Here is an 18,510-nt window from a genome sequence, read left to right on the forward strand (position 1 = left end):
GCTGAATACATTCAAAATCAACCCGAAAACAAATCCGCCCACTCTCACGATGATTAGCCGATCACACACAGGTGTATCGGCGTGCGTGGCGCGGTGCTGTTAGGTTGCCCAATCACAAATCTTGCTGAATCAGGCGAAACAAGCATGTTTTGGATTGCGCGCCATATTTAAAGGCAACGTGTACTGCTATTCATTCTCTGTGTTGTTGGGAGTGAGAGAGAGAGAGACGCACAGAGCTGGACGATTGAAGATTTGCATATTGACTGAGAGACTTGTTGTGTATTGGGTGAGCTTTGTCCTTTGTTGTTTTGTTTACATCTTTGTCTTGTTTTATATGTGGAAGTGTTTCGTGTGATTGCCTGTACATTTCTTGTCTGTTTTTTGTGAGTGCTGGAAGTATGCCCGCAAAGCGTGGGAAGAGTGATGCCGGTGGGAGTGGGAGTGCTACTCGTGCGAGTACGCGTCGGAGTAAACGTACTGTTCAGGGGAGTGATGTTGCTGAGAGTGAGAGTGGTGTTGCAGGGAGTGGGAGTGCTGGTGCTGCGAGTGGTGTTGCTGGGAGTGGGAGTGCTGTTGCTGGGAGTGGGAGTGCTGTTGCTGGGAGTGGGAGTGCTGTTGCTGGGAGTGGGAGTGCTGGGAGTGCTGGTGCTAGGAGTGTGAGTGCTGTTGCTAGGAGTGGGAGTGCTGGTGCTAGGAGTGGGAGTGCTGGTGCTAGGAGTGGGAGTGCTGGTGCTGGGAGTGCTGCTGGTGGCGCAGTTGCAGATGGGGTGGATGGTGGTGGCGTGCTTGCTGGTGGGCAGCTTTTGGAGGCTCTTCCATTGGAAGAAGGAGAGTCCAGTCAGCACCAGCCAAGCTCTGACCCTAAACCTGCTCGGAAGAAACGTGTGGAGAAGCCACGTAATCCTCGCTTCAATGACCAGGAAAATACAGCTCTTGTCACTGGCATTCTGGAGCACTATGACAGTATATATGGACATTTACTAGGTAAGTGTACCTTTACATTTATTATTCAAATACATGTGATCCTAGGTCATCTGAGTTTTGTTCATATGCAAATATGGGTTCACAATATCTTTCTATGTTAATTAGTCTGGAAACACAGCTTTTTATCATGCCTTACAAGGACAACTAAACACAGGCGGTCAATTTGCCATAACTGCATACAATATGAATGCAAGCTTGCTTACATGTATAGGTTTAGTAGTGAATGCTCATGTGCTTCACATATTACACCTAAAACAGCATGTTTGCTATCTCTTGGAACAGCTAGCAGTGTAGGAAACTGGTGCTTATATTATTATTAATTTACCTCATATATTTTATATGTTTTTCAAGGGCGGACAAGTTCAGCAAGCAGAAAAGAGATGTGGGACACAATAGTCATTGGTGTCAATGCGTGTGGGAATCATGTGAGGGACAAGCGGAGTTGTCACAAGAGATTTGATGATATTAGGTCCAAATTGAAAAAGAAAATACAACACCAACGCATGCATGCTACTGGCACTGGAGGTGGGCCCACACCACAACGTCTCATATTAAGTCCATTGGAGGAGCTGTTTCGGGCAAAATTACTTCCCGTCGTCGTGGAAGGCTTACCTGGTGACCGTGATATAGGAATTTACCCCTCACAATTTCCACCAGGTGAGAAATATTACTGTACTAGGCGTGTCGTTGCTTACAGTTATTTTGCATAGTTACACTGCTTTTTATACTGTCTTCACAATATAAGCATACCTGCATCTATATATGTATATGTCTGATTCTGTATATATATATATATCTCAAAATAGACATATATGTTGTAGTCCTACTAAAAGCAGTAACTAATATAGCACGTGCCATTGCGTGCTCATTTACATGTGAATTCCCAAAATGCATTGCTGCAGTGGAAGCAATTGATGGTGGGCGAAGATGGGGAACAACAGGGTAGTACACATGTGTAACACATGTTAATGAGAAATTATTACTAGCTACAGGTACAGAACAGAAATATGTATAATATTATTGTGTATTTTATTTATTTTACTCCGACAAACATGACATTACTGCCTATTTTAAGCATGCATCAAATATATTGCATGCAACGGCCTACAAACATCACTTGCACTAACACATCTATAGTTGTTTATGAAAAGGTCCATTTTTACTTTAACTCATATACAGACAGCATAATGAGGCACACGTATCATATTTTATGTCATTGTTTTCATAACTTAAAAACTGCACACGACTATTTAGCTCATCTACCATTGTGTTAAAGCATACCACGCCATGTGCGTGCCCTGCTGTCTTTTTTCTCTATGATTACAGAAACATCATAACATCAGATCAGACAACATCCCTGCCTGTCCACCAAACTATCAGGATCATCTATCTGGCATAGGAAGCCTTACCAAAGACTGCCCAATTGGCTCACGGTATTGGGGTTCATTGGACTTTATTCACAGCGCCTGGGACAATTTATTTGTATGTTTTTTTGGCTCATACAGGTTTGGAATAGCCTGTTGATTTTTTGTTCCATAGGCTGCTTTTTCATTTTTTGATCACTTTAGGGCTATTCACTTTAATTTGTAATCACTTTTCATTCACATTGTGTAGATTAGCGCTTTTTAGAGGGTTTATAATTGTTTGTTTGTTATTGTGTTAAAGCAGCTGCAATTAATATCTCATCACAGCATACACTTCAACAGAGGGGGTGGGGTTCAGCACACACACTAATTACAGCCTCATTTTAGGGTCAACTTAGTTCACACCATTTTCACCTGTTTCAAGTCATTGAAAGGTGTGGCTGATTAGGCTTTTTGGGGAAGGGAATACCGTTATTACAACCTGACTAGCACAACTGAAGTTAATCACACTCATTTGAAAGCTTCACTTTAGCTACTAAATGCCCCAACAACTCATTACTTATCAAACCGTACGTCACACATTAGTTCACTCATATCTATAGTTGAACTACTATCAACGACACATTATCACACACTGCATGTGTTGTCTTGTTTAGTCACAGCCACATTCATGTGTGCCACATCTTATATTAATGTACCACACATATCCTCTACCAAAAACAACACTTTGTGCAATATGACCACCTTCATGATAACCATTGTGAATGGTCATCTCATGATAGTTATGTACATTATGATACTGATATCACTACACAACATATGATTTTTATGTTCAAATTTAATCTATTTATCCTCACGCATTACTGCAGGAACATAGTATGTTTTATGTTAGGGAACTCAAAAGTTCTAAGTACACAGGCATGTACATTGTTATTACAACTATTTATGTTCACTTTCACACACACATTTTGGGTTAAGGAAATGATGCTGTTAGGTACTCATAAATACAGAACATACAATAACTGTTTGTTCAATATTTACACATGTAAATGTAAAACTTATGTTATTGTTATATATAGTTGCCCCTGAAGGACATGTGTCACCTGAGACTGAACAAGTGTCTTCACCTGGGTCAGCCAGCTCAACACACCTAGAAGGTGAGTGTATCAGTTGGTGGCCATATAATATGTGCTCTTCTATATGTTATGTTGTCATGTTCATTATTTGTTTTGCACATCTTCTTTAAATAGGATTACTTAGTGTCAGTGAAAATGAAGTGTAAGCCAACTTGTATTGTGTTAGTGATGTTAACTATCATGTAGGAGTTGTGAGTTTACAGCAAGTTTTCATTCACTCATATTTCATACTGAGTCCAAACATTATTCTTAAGTCAAGGTAGTTTTTAATGTGAGGTTATAAAACGTATGGAAACATGTTAGTTGTTACTTATGACACAGTACAATTACATAGTAACACAGCAGAGATTAACATGCCATTTAATAATGTGTACATTTTTTTGTAGAACATGATGAAGAGGATTTTGATGATGATGATGATGATGATGATGATGATGATGATGCCGCCGCCGCCATAGACACACAAATACAAGCAAGTGACCATGAAGAGGTTCCAATTGAAACTGTTTTACCGCCAAAACGTCCAGCAAATACCACATATGATGCAATTGTAGCTTCTGAGGGAAAAATTGTGGAAGCAGAAAATCGTCGCCATTCTGACCTGATGACAGTGCTGGAAAGGATGATTGCACTGCAGGAAGAAACAGTTTCACAATTGGCACATCTCCACAGAGTCCTCATTGAAGTGCCTAAACAGTTGCAAAAAATCAACACCTCATTCGAAGCATTAGTTGTTCAGCAAACACAAGCTAATTACTGGAGAATGACTAATGTACCACAATTCAACACCTCACAGCCAGGATCTGTTCATGGAGGTCAGTTTTCACCACATTCATCTGATATTCATTCACCAGGCCCAAATGTTACCGGTCAAGTAGCAGACATTGCTGTGCAGGTTCCTGATGACATCCTACCGCTGCCATCTGTACAAATTCAGCAGCAGACACCTACAAAGGAGGCGACAAAAACAAAACAAGACACACATGAAACAGACCAACCATCACTTGTGCAGTGTCTACCAACTTGCTCACATGTGTCAGTGGGCACAAGCCCTGTCCGTGAACAGTCACTACCCAAAAGCCCTGTAGGTGAGTCACTGCCCAAAAGCCCTGTAGGTGAATCGCTGCCCAAAAGCCCTGTAGGTGAATCGCTGCCCAAAAGCCCTGTAGGTGAATCACTGCCCAAAAGCCCTGTAGGTGAGTCACTGGCCACAAGCCCTGTAGGTGAGTCACTGGCCACAAGCCCCGTAGGTGAACAGTCACTGCCCAAAAGCCCTGTAGGTGAGTCACTGGCCACAAGCCCTGCCCGTGAAGTGCCAGAGGCCACTCAAAGTGGCTCTGTTGTGCCTAAAGTTGGTGGCAAAAGAAAAAGGAAAATTCAAGAGACAACAAGCAGGCCTGTTACTCGCTCGCAAAAGGAACAAAAAAAATAAATGTTATAATTCAGAAAATATGTCTTTGGCCTTGTTTTGTTGACTTCAGATTATCTAATTACTATTGTATGTATGCTGAAGACTGTGTTGTTTCCAAACTTTCAAGTATGTTTTTGTACACGTGAAGTTTTGGAAATGTTAACACTCCTAATTAATGAATAGTGTTATAAATATTTATGTTTTAATCGTCTGTTCAGTAATGGTCCACCAGGAGCCAGTTGCTAAGTTTAGAGAAGCTGCCATTGACTTTGCAGCAAAACATTGCATTTGGGTGTGTTAATTGATGTAATCATTGCATGTGCATATTATTTTCATGCAATTATAAAAGCACCTATTTAACTGCAAACATCTTTCTTGTACGTGTACAGCAGGATTTTGTGTTAAATATTACTTACCTTTGGTGGCCATTGTAATGTTGTCCTTTAATCATTTATGTGTTCTTGTTTCAAGAACATCTCTGAATTGATACTAATATATATGTAGTATGTATTGATATATGCACACACACACACACAGACACACACTGTGTGTGTGTCTGTGTGTGTGTGTGTGTGTGTATATATAGTACTATCTAAACTGGTATAGATGTATTTACAAAAAACATACACTTCATGCTTCCTTGTGAAAAACACTATTTTAATAATACAGGCCTAATGTTTGACAACTATAATAAGTGTGAGCCTCTAACATTATTGGGTGCAAACAAATGTTTATTACTTAATTCACTCATGTTTATCACCATTTAAATAGGTTTCATACAAGGCCTACTTACTGCCATCAATATGTTATGTGTACTCCAGCAATATTTAAAAAAAAAAAAAAAAAAAAATTTTTTTATATATATATATATATAATATATATATATAAAAAAAATTTTTTTTAATTTTTTATATATATATATATAATATATATATATATATATATATATATATATATATATATATATATATACACACATACACATACACATACACATACACACAATATACATATAGTACAATATACACTTTATATATATATATATATATATTTATGAGAGAGATATATTTATATATATATAGATACACACGTATTTAAACTCATGCAGACAGGGACTTAACCAGACTTTCAAATACACACAGAAATGTATGTGGGAACAAAACATTTCATTTTGCAGGTGTGTGTATTTACTGATATGGCTGTCTAAGCACTATTTTCACACACTGCTCTTTGTTATTTTGCAAGAAAACTCAATGTTACTGAATGAAAAGTGTAGTAATGTTTTCAGAAACGAGATAAAAAAAGGATACATGTTTGTCCCACATGCGGCTATCACAAACCACAAATGTTCAAGCAATTATAACTAGAAATCCAATTGGCGTTTGAAATAAGGAGTTACAGTTTATACTTTTGTTGACCTTGAAAAGGAAACACAGCAATTTGTTAGCCATTGAGCAGTTTCATTTTGATGAGCAAAGAACAGATACCTGCACACATCTTTTGTGCTACTCTGCAATGGCTGATGAATTGGTGACAATTATGAATCCGAATTTAGGTTATAAATACATGATTTCAGAAGCAATTTTATCAACTTGCGGACACCAAGCAAGCACACGCCAAATCTATGATTTGATTCGAGCAAAATATCCTTATTACCAAAACCGTCAGCATGCGCGCAATTTTAATTCCTCAATAACATTCACTTTATCAACTAATGACTTTTTTGAACGTGTGCAGGATAAGCTAGAACACAACTATGGTTTCTGGAAGATTGCCAATGAAAAACATTTCACCGTGAAAGAAGGCACATATATTGTGGTTAAAGGCATATTTATTCCTAATGCCAATAGCAATGGATCCGCTACTACTGTTCCGTGTGAATCGATACCTGCTGCAATATCTGCACCCTCCATTCCTGAAACCCACATTGTACAAGAACATAACTACTATGATTATGTACCAAGCCTTTCAGCTGAAAATGCATTGGAATGGGTACCCGAAGAAATGAACATACCTCCCGACCAATTGTTTGAAGAAAGCAGTGGCGATTCCTATGAGCGCTTCATGGAGGAGATGTGTGTCATACTGGATTCAGCGGGTGGGTCAAGCGTGGATGAAAAAGCCTTGCATTTCTGGAGCGACCAGTTGCAGCCAGACGAAGAGTTAATTCTAGAAGAATGGTAAATATAACAACCGTTATGAGTTGACTCTGCGTTTAAATATTTTTTTTTTTTCTAACCACCATTTTCCCTTTCAATGCGTGGATACAGCGTAACATAGCAGACTGCATAACATGTAGCGATCACAAACAAATTGTTTCCGAATACAATATAGTAGAACCTGAAAGAGTAGTACACATTGCTGACGGAATAAATATACGTACTTTCCTATCACTTTAAACATATTAGCAACATTTTACCATAACTCTAACACATACCTGTTTTGTTATCATGCTACATCTACAACATTTAAAAGCGGGTCCACCACGTATGACGTGGGACCCTTGTCATGGCCCAAGGCGTCCTTAAAAAGGATTACGGATGTAAGTCCCGCCCCCAAGCGACGTGCGCGCCTCAAAGCCTATTGGCTGTCATGTTTTGTTATAGTAACGGTAACTGCAGTGTGTCAAACAGTGGGGGCGTACACTGGGCGTTAGCCGAATGTTAATTGAGTGGGAGGAGTGTTAGCGTGCGTTTCACGCTGGTTTAACATGACGTCACACGTATTGCATTTGCGCATTGTGTTATCGGCCGTCCTTTCTGTCCAAACACGTCTGTTTAAAAAGAATACAGATGTACTCGTTTAGAACGAATGTAGTTTCGTATTCATTGTATTTGAAATAAAGATTTTATGTTTAATGGTATTTTCAAGATATATTGAACGCACAACGTACGCTTTGTTTTGCGCATGCGCTAACAGTTAGTGCAGCCAAGCGTGAAGTGCGTGCGCACACTAAGATGTGCGCGCACAATTTTCAGTATACAGGCAACGTTCACATCATATACATAGTTATGCCTGCTACAAATTTAAAGAAACATTACATACTGATGTACACTTGTACTTCTAACATATAAGTGAGTGACGTGTGTATGTACACAATCATATAGAGCTGTGTAATGCGTTGTCACGGATACATATATAGTAAGGTGCCATCTTTGACCATCATGTGTTTGCTGTATTTCAGAGATGTCGGGGAAGATACAATCGGATCAATGTATGATTTCAGAAGAGTCTACCTTTATATGAGATGATTGTGAGGAGGAGCCACCGACTACTATACTACATATGGAACTAATTTTATATTGCTTGCAGCGCTTATTAACAAACAATTAAAAATGTGATACCCTTATGCCTATATTGCATAAGCACTTAATTAACATAATGATGTTGCAAAATAGTGCCTCATGAATTTTTATTGAGTGTTCTTTAATGACTACTATCATTTTATGGCATGGTGTGTTTTATATATAACAACCATTCCCACTCTGCTAACACATTTGTGAATTATATTGTGTAATGGAACGTATGACTGTCGAAACTATGTAACAATAATAATAATAATAATAATAATAATATGAGCATGTTCATGTATAGCGCTGCTAGTTGTACACAGCGCTTTACAGACACATTTTTCAGGCTGAGGTCCCTGGCCCGTGGAACTTACAATGTATTTTTTGCCGCCTGAGGCACAGGGAGATAAAGTGACTTGCCCAAGGTCACAAGGAGCCGACACCGGGAATTGAACCAGACTCCCCTGCTTCAAAATCTCAGTGCCAGTGTGTGTCTTTACTCACTGAGCCACTCCATCTCCAAATATAAAGGACACTTACAACCAACTAGCCATTTCTTGTTAAAAATCTCTTGTTACATGGGTATGTTGATAAAATGGTTTGGGACTGTAGCAAATAATGTTATTGGCCAGATGTTGTGGTCCCCTACAATGCATGATGTTCTGATTATGACATCAACATCATGTAATGAAGTACGTTTCTGTGTATATTTCATTAACCTAACTAACTATAGTTTACTGTGTTTATTAAACGTTCTAAAAATACATAGTATAGTCAATATGATGATATAAGCTACCATAATAAAGCTGGTGTTATCATTTGTCGGTGTTATACATGGATCCTACACAAATTGATACAGACACAAACAGTTGTCTTACAAAGTGTGTCTATGCTAATGTGCACGTGATTGACGTTACAATTGTGACAATACTTGATAATTATCATCATGATAATGATGAAGTGACGTGATTTATATTGCAAAAATATTACCAACATTGTCATATTGGTAAATTATAAATGCTAAATGACAGTAACATTAGTGACAAATTTGTCTTCTCTGTTAACAGTTTAACACTTGGTACATGTAGGACACATCCACACACGTGTGACTTATACATACACATGTCACAAATTTAAATTAATGTTGACTATTAATTCCTAGCATTACAAAACACCAACATTGCTAAATATAAGATGTAGTACGCATTGTTGTGATTGCAGGCATTCATGCATGGAGTTTTATGATCAGTCAATTTCATCCGTGATGAATGATCTCCCGTAAGTAAAGAAATAAGTACAGTTATCCCCTTGTCTCCAAACACCTCTATATTACATTAATGGAATTTATAAGGAAACATACATAAAATGTGATGAAATGGGAGTAATCATTTTCTAATACAATGCACATGAAAGCTCAAGAGTAGCTAAATGCATATACATGATACAGAAAGTACATATATGTAACATTTGTGTTTAAACCAATATGTTGGGTTTTGACTTCAAATAATTATAGGAAGATTGATGTAGGCACATCTTATGAGAGATGTCAGCAAATATACATACCATGATCAGTCATACTGGAGATATACCTATAATGCAAAGGAACAATATATAAATTGCAAACATTGACATGCCATCTTCAGTACCGTAAACAACACAGCAAAGTGTGTATTTGGTGTTAAATGTGCAACACCATGTATATTTCATGACATTCAAAATGTAAATCAGGCTGGTGTACACATCATATGGATGTACATGTTACACTGCACCAATAACATTGTATGTAAGCATACTAGAAGCATGAATGAGTATGGGCATAATATGTGTATTGTGTTAGCATAAGGAACAACACAATGCTAAAATATTAGTGCTTTGTTACCCCAGTTGTATTCACATACACACAACTAAAGTAAAATTGAAGAGGGATTATATAACCTGTGCAACAATAACATACCGGTGCCACATCCCTTTGTGCACACAGCAGAGAGAAGAAAGGTGTGCAACCCATATTCATCTGTGTCCTACCAGAAGGGTATATAAAAAACCATTATTGTTAAGATAACATAATGTAAGTATAAAAGTAGAACTTGGAACATATATGTTTTTACTTACAAGAAAAAAATGAATTGATGAGATTCTGGCGTGTCTGGCCACCACTGGCTGTTTGTTCATTTTCAGCAGCTACATGGGTGGGATGCTCGTCTAACACAGGCTCAGCTAGGTCTGACTGTACATTGTGCCTCAGTGCAACATTGTGCAAAATGCAACAGGCAAGGATAATATCAGACACTTTTTGAGGCTTGTATAGAAGAGCCCCACCAGTTCTGTCCAGACACCTAAATCTGGTCTTGAGTAGGCCAAATGTCCTCTCTATAACAGATCTTGTAGAGATATGGGCTGCATTGTACCTCTCCTCTGCTTCAGTTTGAGGGTTTAGCACCGGAGTCAAGAGCCACGGCCTAATTCCGTATCCTGAGTCACCTATAATGAATGGAGCACACATAAGCTGACATTAGTGATCAAATTGTACAATGCCAACATTCCTAAATAAAAAAGTGTTTTGTGTTAGAACATGTAAATGTGTACTCACCCAGCAGCCAACCATGTTCAAAATGTCCCTCTTCGAACGCATGGAAGACTGAAGAGTTCCTCAGGATAGAGGAATCGTGACTGGAACCAGGGAATTTGGGTACCACATGCATTATCCTCATCGTGGCATCACATACCACCTGTACATTGAGTGAATGGTAGTGCTTCCGATTGCGGTACACATGCTCACTCTGACTAGGTGCAATCAAAGCAACATGTGTGCAATCGATTGCACCCAGCACACATGGTATCCCTGCTATATTATAAAAGCCAGTCCTGACTTCCAGCCACTCTGTCGCCTCTGTAGGAAAATGAATATAATTCCTAGCGCGTCTGTTGAGTGCATAGAGAAACTGGGTCAAGGCCCGCGAGAATGTAGATTGCGAGACCCCGCCCACTATGCCCACAGTTGTCTGGTATGACGCGGAATTAAGATAATGTAATGAGGCAGCATTTTAACAAGCCCAGGGACTGCACGACCTCTGGCTGTGAAAAAATCTAAATCTCCCCTTATCTCCTGATAAAGAGCTAAGATTGCTGCTGAACTCAAACGATAGCGACTTACAATCTCCTCCTCACATCTAACAGGGTTCTCTCCCTGTACAGACGCGGACGAGGCACAACTTGTCTCCTCTGTCTTCTCCTCTGATCTCCTGTCCCTCTCCCTGTCTCTGTCGTATCCGCGTGACTGTCCCTGTCACTGTCACTGTCCCTCGGTGTGTCCCTCCCTTGCCCTATATGATTGTCTTCATCATCAAGCATGTCATAGAAAAGAATGTTCCTCCGTCTCCTAAACAATCTCAACATTTTGAAATGAGTAGCTGTGAATGATCAGGTAATGGGCGTCCTTTAAATAGGTATGTGATGATGTCAGGTGACATAGTAAAATGCAAGGTGTTACATTAACATAATAAAGTACTTCTGTGGCAAGCTGTGTGCAGTTCTTGTTATAAGTATTTGTTGTGTGTATTCTGCAGGGAATGATGATATTTGGCAATGATGTGACGTGAACCTTTGTAGAAACATTGCTTGCAAATAAATAGTTGCATGTGCAATGCATGTAACACTTGTGAACGCAACAGTCAGTCATGTAATTAGGCAAAAAGGCTGAGATTGACGTGGGAAAAGTTTTGTGTAACATGTGTAATTAGGCATGTTATTGTGACATGTTGACAACAATGAATAGTCGTGTGCATATGCATGCATTTCTGTAAGGAGGATAGTTGGTATAGAATGAGTTAACAAGGTGTCCCAATGCTGAATTACTGTACATGTGTGTATAAGTTAGGTTGAAGTGCTTGTAATGCTACGGTTACAATGTAAACATGCAATGTGATTGAGCGTCCAATAAGTGACGTCATGAAAATAGGGAGGACCCAAAAGTATATGTAAACATGAGAATACAGATGTACATGAACGTTTAAAGATGCGTGACACATTACTAGCATTGTGTAATGTAAAGGAAGATGAATATACTGTGTATGTGTGACATGTGTGACATGTGTAACATCATGTAAATAATTGTCGCTCAGTTCATTAAAATGTGTGATATGATGTGAGGTTCTCCTATAAGAGTTGAGTATAGTATTTTCCCTTGGCACATCATCACATGATGAGTAATGTGACCCGCAAATGCTGAAAACATGTAAAAGTATAATGTTATGCAAATAATACACGTAAGCTGTGACACAATGCAGGGAATGCCCCCACACTGTAATGCAAATGACGTTTGTATTGTGAGCAATGAAACGTAAACAGTACTATACTGTTATACGTCCCCGCTCCATTGACTCCATTGATGTACAGAAGTTTTTTTTTTCTAAGTGCCGTTGCGGCAGCCTTAGCGATCGTTCTCCCCTCCAAACTGCCAACTTTAGTTGGCGGGAGAAATTGGCCATAACATCTCAATTTCGTAGTGCCGATCAGGCCCGATAAGCTGTTTTTTTTTGTTGAATCCAGCCGATTTAAAAAAGTGGCGATCAGTGGCGAAAACAGGCTTATCGGCAGCCGACTGGCCATAACAAAATAATCGGCTCCGAAACCTGGCGAAATCAAGCACTTATCGGCGCTTACTGAATCTCAAACCCAATTTTGGCTATAAAATGGTGATAATTCCCTTATCAACGCTTACTGCATGAGGCCCTAAAAGTGAATCTGTTAGATTTAAGTATCATGGTAAACACAGCTTCAAAAAGAGAACAGAGACAATACATGTACTCTTCATGGTGTTGCAGACAGTCTTTTTAATATGTTTACTTACCCTTCATGTTATAAGTTCATCATATGGCTGTCATGTGGTATATAGATTAGATAGTTACCTGGCTTTGAATTGGCCACTATCCATGTGTTTCAGATAATATATAATTAATGGTGCTAGAATACATGAAGGGGTTAACATTTTTAAGCGATTTTCGCGGGCTTTTTTAGCTTTAAATCTACAGGCTCACACCACATCTCCCCACTCCGAGACGAAGCCCTAGCAAGAGGGTGAAACGCGTAGAGGGGGAGATCGTGGTGTAGCCCCAGTGTGATGCTGTTCTGCAAATAAAGTTTTTTCTTCTCCATCCGGGATCCTGTCAGTTCTGTCATGCGCAGTTGCGCCTCCATTCCTCCACATAGCTATTTGTTTTTTTAAATGATGTGACGTCATCTTAAATTGAGGGAATCCAGCAAATCAGGAAGGCTATGCTTCTCTCCCTTTAAATTGATGTCACCATAAAAAAATGGCTGCCATCACATGTATTCCAACCAATCGGACGGGACATATACCAGGTGAGGCATCACATGGTACACCCCCAATTTGATTGGATGTAGTACCATTTGATGGCACCATATTCTCTTAAGGATGTGATATCCCTCCCTTTAAGATGACTTCACATTCTTAAAAAATGGAAGCTGTCACATGGTACTACAACCAATCAGATTCTAGGTTTACATCTGCTGTCTGTCCGTGCTGTCTGGCCTTCTCATCTGTATCCCTTATAATCTATCCTAAATGCTGCTGCCTGAATCACTTTACTCTTTCCTAAATCTGTGTCAGCGTCTCTCCTGATGAAATCCCTGTCCTGGCTTCCTATCAAATCCCGTATTATACACTCAATTCTCGTCCTCAATTTTAAGGATTTACACTCTTCTGCCCCTCCTTACATTTCAGCCCTAATTTATTGTTATTTACCATCCCAACTCTTGCGTTCTGATCAAGGATGTCTTCTCTCTACCCCATTTGTGTCTAAAGCAATCTCCCGCCTTAAACCTTTCTCACTGACTGCCCCACACATCTTAAAACACACCTCCTAAACCAAGCATATGAGTAGCTCCGTTGATGATACGTTACACCTGATACATTGACCTTGTCCCCATTACAGACACACTTACCAGAACGTCTTCCTACTTACCAATTAGATTGGAATCTCTTCGGGACAGGGACACCATTTCTTAAATGTCACTTTTATGTCTGAAACACTTCTTCCCATTATGTGTTATTTGTATTAATGTTATTTATATGATTATGGCATGTGTATTACTGCTGTGAAGCGCTATGTACATTAATGGCGCTATATACATAAAGATATATACATACATACACATACATTAGAGCGGCTTCTACAGCATAAACAAGCAATATTCAGCTTCACAACATTAATGACATAGGGAAAGAGGGTACAACTTTCCTTACTCCATCACAGTGGAAGCTCCGTGGCCCATGTGTGTGAAGTATTAGAACATTTTGAAGCAGTCCCAAAGGAAGTGAGTAGCAAAAAGTCTTCCCTAAATCAAGTCATACCCCCCATACCCCTAATCCAGCTGTAGAAAAAAAATCTAGAGTTTTGAGTAGGATCAAACGATATGATTAATCAGCGTCATCAACAACCTGCCTTATGCCCTTGATGCAGGCATCAGGATCATGTGCATTTTCAAATCTGAACACTGTCAGCTACAATGTTAGATCCCCAATTTACACATTTTTAAATCTGAATACTATGTTTTAGCTACAATGCTACATTCATGATTTAAAAACAAACTGTTCTCCTCTCACCAGAAGGCTCTGACATCAATGCCTATAAAGAATGACTTACCAGCCTGGTGTCTGAAGAAATGCAAGGCTTGTTGAACCCTGCTTATGCTGTACCATCCCAGACCTACTGATTCTCGTGCTGTCTGAGCTTTTTCACCTAGTGCTAGGCAACAGCAAGCTAAACACCAAAAATCTCTCAATTTTTTAAGTAATGAGACTGTTAAATTGTGCGACATCTGGTTAGGATTTAAAGAAATGGCAGAAGATAGTGCTGGTGCTTCTGATGTCTACTCAGCTTTCAGTATGGTGGAGGAGTATTTTATTGATACAGTAAAAGCAGATTTAACATTAGGGACAATAATTATACATACATGTTTGAAAAATTAATTTCTGTAATCCTCTTTTTAGAGTTGCTGTGCACTATTTAAGATGTCCATCTTCCAGTGTCATTAGTGAAAGAATAATTAACACTGCTGGAAGCATTGTTAGTGAGCATCACAGAAAGCTTCTTCCCAAAATGTTAAAAAGTTACTCTTCAATAAAATGAGCAACTGGCTCTCTCATGTAAGTAGCATAAAATAAAAAAAAAAACAAGAGAATTTCAGTTCTAGCGGGATGGGTTTAGCATTTTAAGGGATGATGATTGTGATATGGATATTACGGAAGAATATGTTATGTAAAAGGAGTTGGCCCACCACCTTGTTGCTGACTGGCAAATGTGCAGTAGATTAAAATTATATTTGGTTAAACCCATTTCAGTCATATATTTTTCAAATGTTCCTATTTTTTGTAACCTCATTGTAAACAACTAAACACACTGTCATGAATCCCCTCCTGTAGAACTCATTGTAGACCTGTTGGGGTGCACAGAGGAGTCAGGTTCAGACCCAGAACAAGTAAGAACTAGAACAGTCCATGAGGCCAGCTGTCATCTTAGTTTTGGTATAAAACCCTACCTAGTCGGCTAGTCCTTTGTACACTTTCTGTTTACAGGTCAGGAGTCAGGTTTTTTCCTTAGCTCTGCTAATTTCTCTGTTCCTTTTTATCAGGTTTGCAGTGCTGCTGATCTTCAGTTACTGTCTCGTTGTTTGTCTTGTATTCCCCTTGTATCCCCCTGTTTATTTTTTGTCCTCTGCTACTGTATCATTGCTCTTTGCATGTAGCACTGCAATTCTTGCAGCTAATCTTGGTTTGTCCTGTTGCTTCCATTAGAACTATTTGCCCCTGTCCTTGTTAGTTTCATTAGTTACCTTTACCTTTTTCTTGTAGTTCTGCACACTTTGCGGACTCCATTTTGTTTTCCCAGTTTTGGTTATCCTTTAGTGTAACAATAAACCCTATCAGTTTTTACGTATTTTGTTCTCCTGTCCTTTGTTGGGTTTCCATGCTGCAGTATCTTCAAGAGTTCTATACATCCTGATAGATTGACCAGCCTAAGTTATCAGTTCCTCCTAGGTACATGGATCCCAAAAGTATACAGCTGGCTAAGCTTGACAAAAGCTTGCAGGACAGGCAGTGAGTTTTTTTTCCAGAATATTGCAGGACATGTAGAGAGATTTGTCAGTGTTCAGAGTAGTCATAACAAGGTTAACTGCTAGAATGGATACAGTAGTTGGCAGGCTCAGGTTAAACTTTCTCGATAGAGGAGTGCCACAGACTGTTTTTACTTCTCTCAGTTTTATTTGGAGGGGGCCCCATGCTGTCCCTTCAGCGTCGCCAGAACGATATTTTGGGGATCCCCATAGAAATCAGATATTTTCCATCTAATGTCAACTTAATTTTTTAGGCAAGCCTATATCTTTTCCTCACCCCCAATAAAAGGTAGTGTTTATTATACCCTATTTGGGAGGGATTACGGCCCCATGGGCTATCCCGTTAGTGAATCTAGAAAGCCCACAACTTCACAATCTAGATCAGTTGAAAGCAGAATTTCAGTGAATGTTTGTTAGATGAGCAGCAGGGCAACAAGGACATTTTGTAATAATTTACCCAGTTTAATCATCTAGTGCTAGAATCTGCTTGGCCTGAAGATAAAAGGGCTTCTCTGTTTTATAGAGGTCTGTGATGGTGCGGCCTGTTGGAGATGTCTTTAAGACACTAAGACAGTAGGTAAAGCTTAACTGTACGGGGTAATTCTCCCCAAAACAACTAAACATTAAGTGCACTGTCCCTTTAAGCAAAACCAAGACATACAATAAAATCCTATTCCATTTAAGGAAACTAATTAACATTACTGTAGACCTATCTAACGGAGCTGCCTGGTAAGCTGGTTTTCAGCCAAAAACGTATGCTTCAATACACCAGTCCAAAAAGAAATATACAGACCTTATGTAATAGATAGATATATAAAGTCCGTAGGTGGCAATGCATGGATTCACTTCCTGGGTCTCTGTGTAGCTCCTTGAGCAAGCCGAGAATGTCGGTTCTGGGGCTATATCCAGCCTGTAGTAATCTTTACAGGGTGGCAGTCCCAGCTGGAACCTGCAGTCTTGCTTCCTGCAGTCCTAGGGTCCAGAACAACCAGGGTCCCTCCTGGTTTGGAGAAGCCAACCTGATACACTCGCAACATGCACCTTCTTTCACAAACGAATGAACATGAATAATTGCAGGAACACAGCATGAGATACAAGATAGAGGCTTGTGAAGACAAAGACAAACAAAATGGAGATGAAATAGATTCTGCACACCACCAACAACCTCATCTCCAGACACCCCGCCCAGTCCATTTCATCCATATGTCCTCCATTTCTTCAGTATGTTAATTTCAACAATATTAGATTAACACTTTCAACCTTTCTTCAATCTTTTCTGTGTCGACCTTCCAGCTGGATCCATGGGCTTGGTTCACCATGGTGAGACATCTTTTCCTAAGCACCTTTTTACTCCAACCAGTCACTTTGTTTTTTTTTTCCTTTAGGGCAGTTACCGTGCTTTCTAGGCCTGCAGAACAGTATTTCGCCACCTCCTCTTCCATGTCGCTCAATATACCTAACACAGGAGCAACAGATTCTACATCCATTTCCATAGAACTTTCTATCTTTTCAGCTTCATCAGATAAGGATTCTTCTGGTTTTGATTCTTCACTCATACCTTTGTTTATTGGCTGCTGGGCAGCTGAAGGCTTAGCTAGTGCTTGCCCAGGCAGTTCAAACTTTGTAATCTCGTTTTGCAGTAGAGGGGTGTCCCCAGCTCTCACTATACCCTTGTCTTCATTGGCATTAGTTTATTTGGGATACAGATACAGATGCTTGGGCAGGGCCAATACCTTTCCCTGTATGGAGAACCTGTATTTTACTGGTCCACAGAGCCTCACTCTGGTTTAATTCTGAAACCTTTTTCCCCATCTTCATCTTTTCAGGCTCCAAGGTTTTAACCACTGACCGTAAAGTCTTTGCATACTCTTTCTCTCCCTGCAGTCCTGTAATCTGATTTCTCAGTCTTTCAAGCTCTGTGGCTTTTACTTTAATCCAGGCACTGGCAATGTTGAGGGATTTCTGAAGAGACGCCTTTTCTTCCTCAAACACTTTACTAAAGATGCTCTCTTTTCCATCTCTAGCAACCAATTATTAAGTACTGAACTTTCCTCTTTGCTACTTCCCAGATCCTACAAAAGTTTGAGGTAGTCCTCCTGCAGAGCTGTGAGTTACTGGGATGTGTGTTCAGCTGTCCACTTTAGCTATTCCACTTCTAGGCTTTTCTGCAAGTTTAATTAATTCATCAG

General features: G+C 39.4%; 1 protein-coding gene across 1 annotated transcript; it reads left to right on the plus strand.

Annotated features, from left to right (window-relative positions):
* The first annotated feature begins 1,236 nt into the window (after window positions 1-1,236).
* LOC142497611 (uncharacterized) lies at window positions 1,237-17,816 on the plus strand. Its single transcript, XM_075605679.1, has 4 exons — window positions 1,237-1,641; window positions 3,428-3,505; window positions 3,871-4,299; window positions 17,707-17,816. The coding sequence occupies exons 1-4, from the start codon at window positions 1,365-1,367 to the stop codon at window positions 17,814-17,816; spliced, it is 894 nt and encodes a 297-aa protein (XP_075461794.1). The 5' UTR covers window positions 1,237-1,364.
* The last annotated feature ends 694 nt before the right edge of the window (window positions 17,817-18,510 follow it).

Source organism: Ascaphus truei, chromosome 1 (genome assembly GCF_040206685.1).
Source record: "Ascaphus truei isolate aAscTru1 chromosome 1, aAscTru1.hap1, whole genome shotgun sequence".
Lineage (NCBI taxonomy): Eukaryota > Metazoa > Chordata > Amphibia > Anura > Ascaphidae > Ascaphus > Ascaphus truei.

Coding starts and splice junctions, on each gene's coding strand:
- LOC142497611 (XM_075605679.1), top strand. CDS start 1,365: ATGTGGGACACAATAGTCATTGGTGTCAATGCGTGTGGGAATCATGTG. Junction 3,506..3,870: donor CAGCTCAACACACCTAGAAG/GTGAGTGTATCA, acceptor ATTTTTTTGTAG/AACATGATGAAGAGGATTTT. Junction 4,300..17,706: donor GCCAGGATCTGTTCATGGAG/GTCAGTTTTCAC, acceptor TTTTTCCTTTAG/GGCAGTTACCGTGCTTTCTA.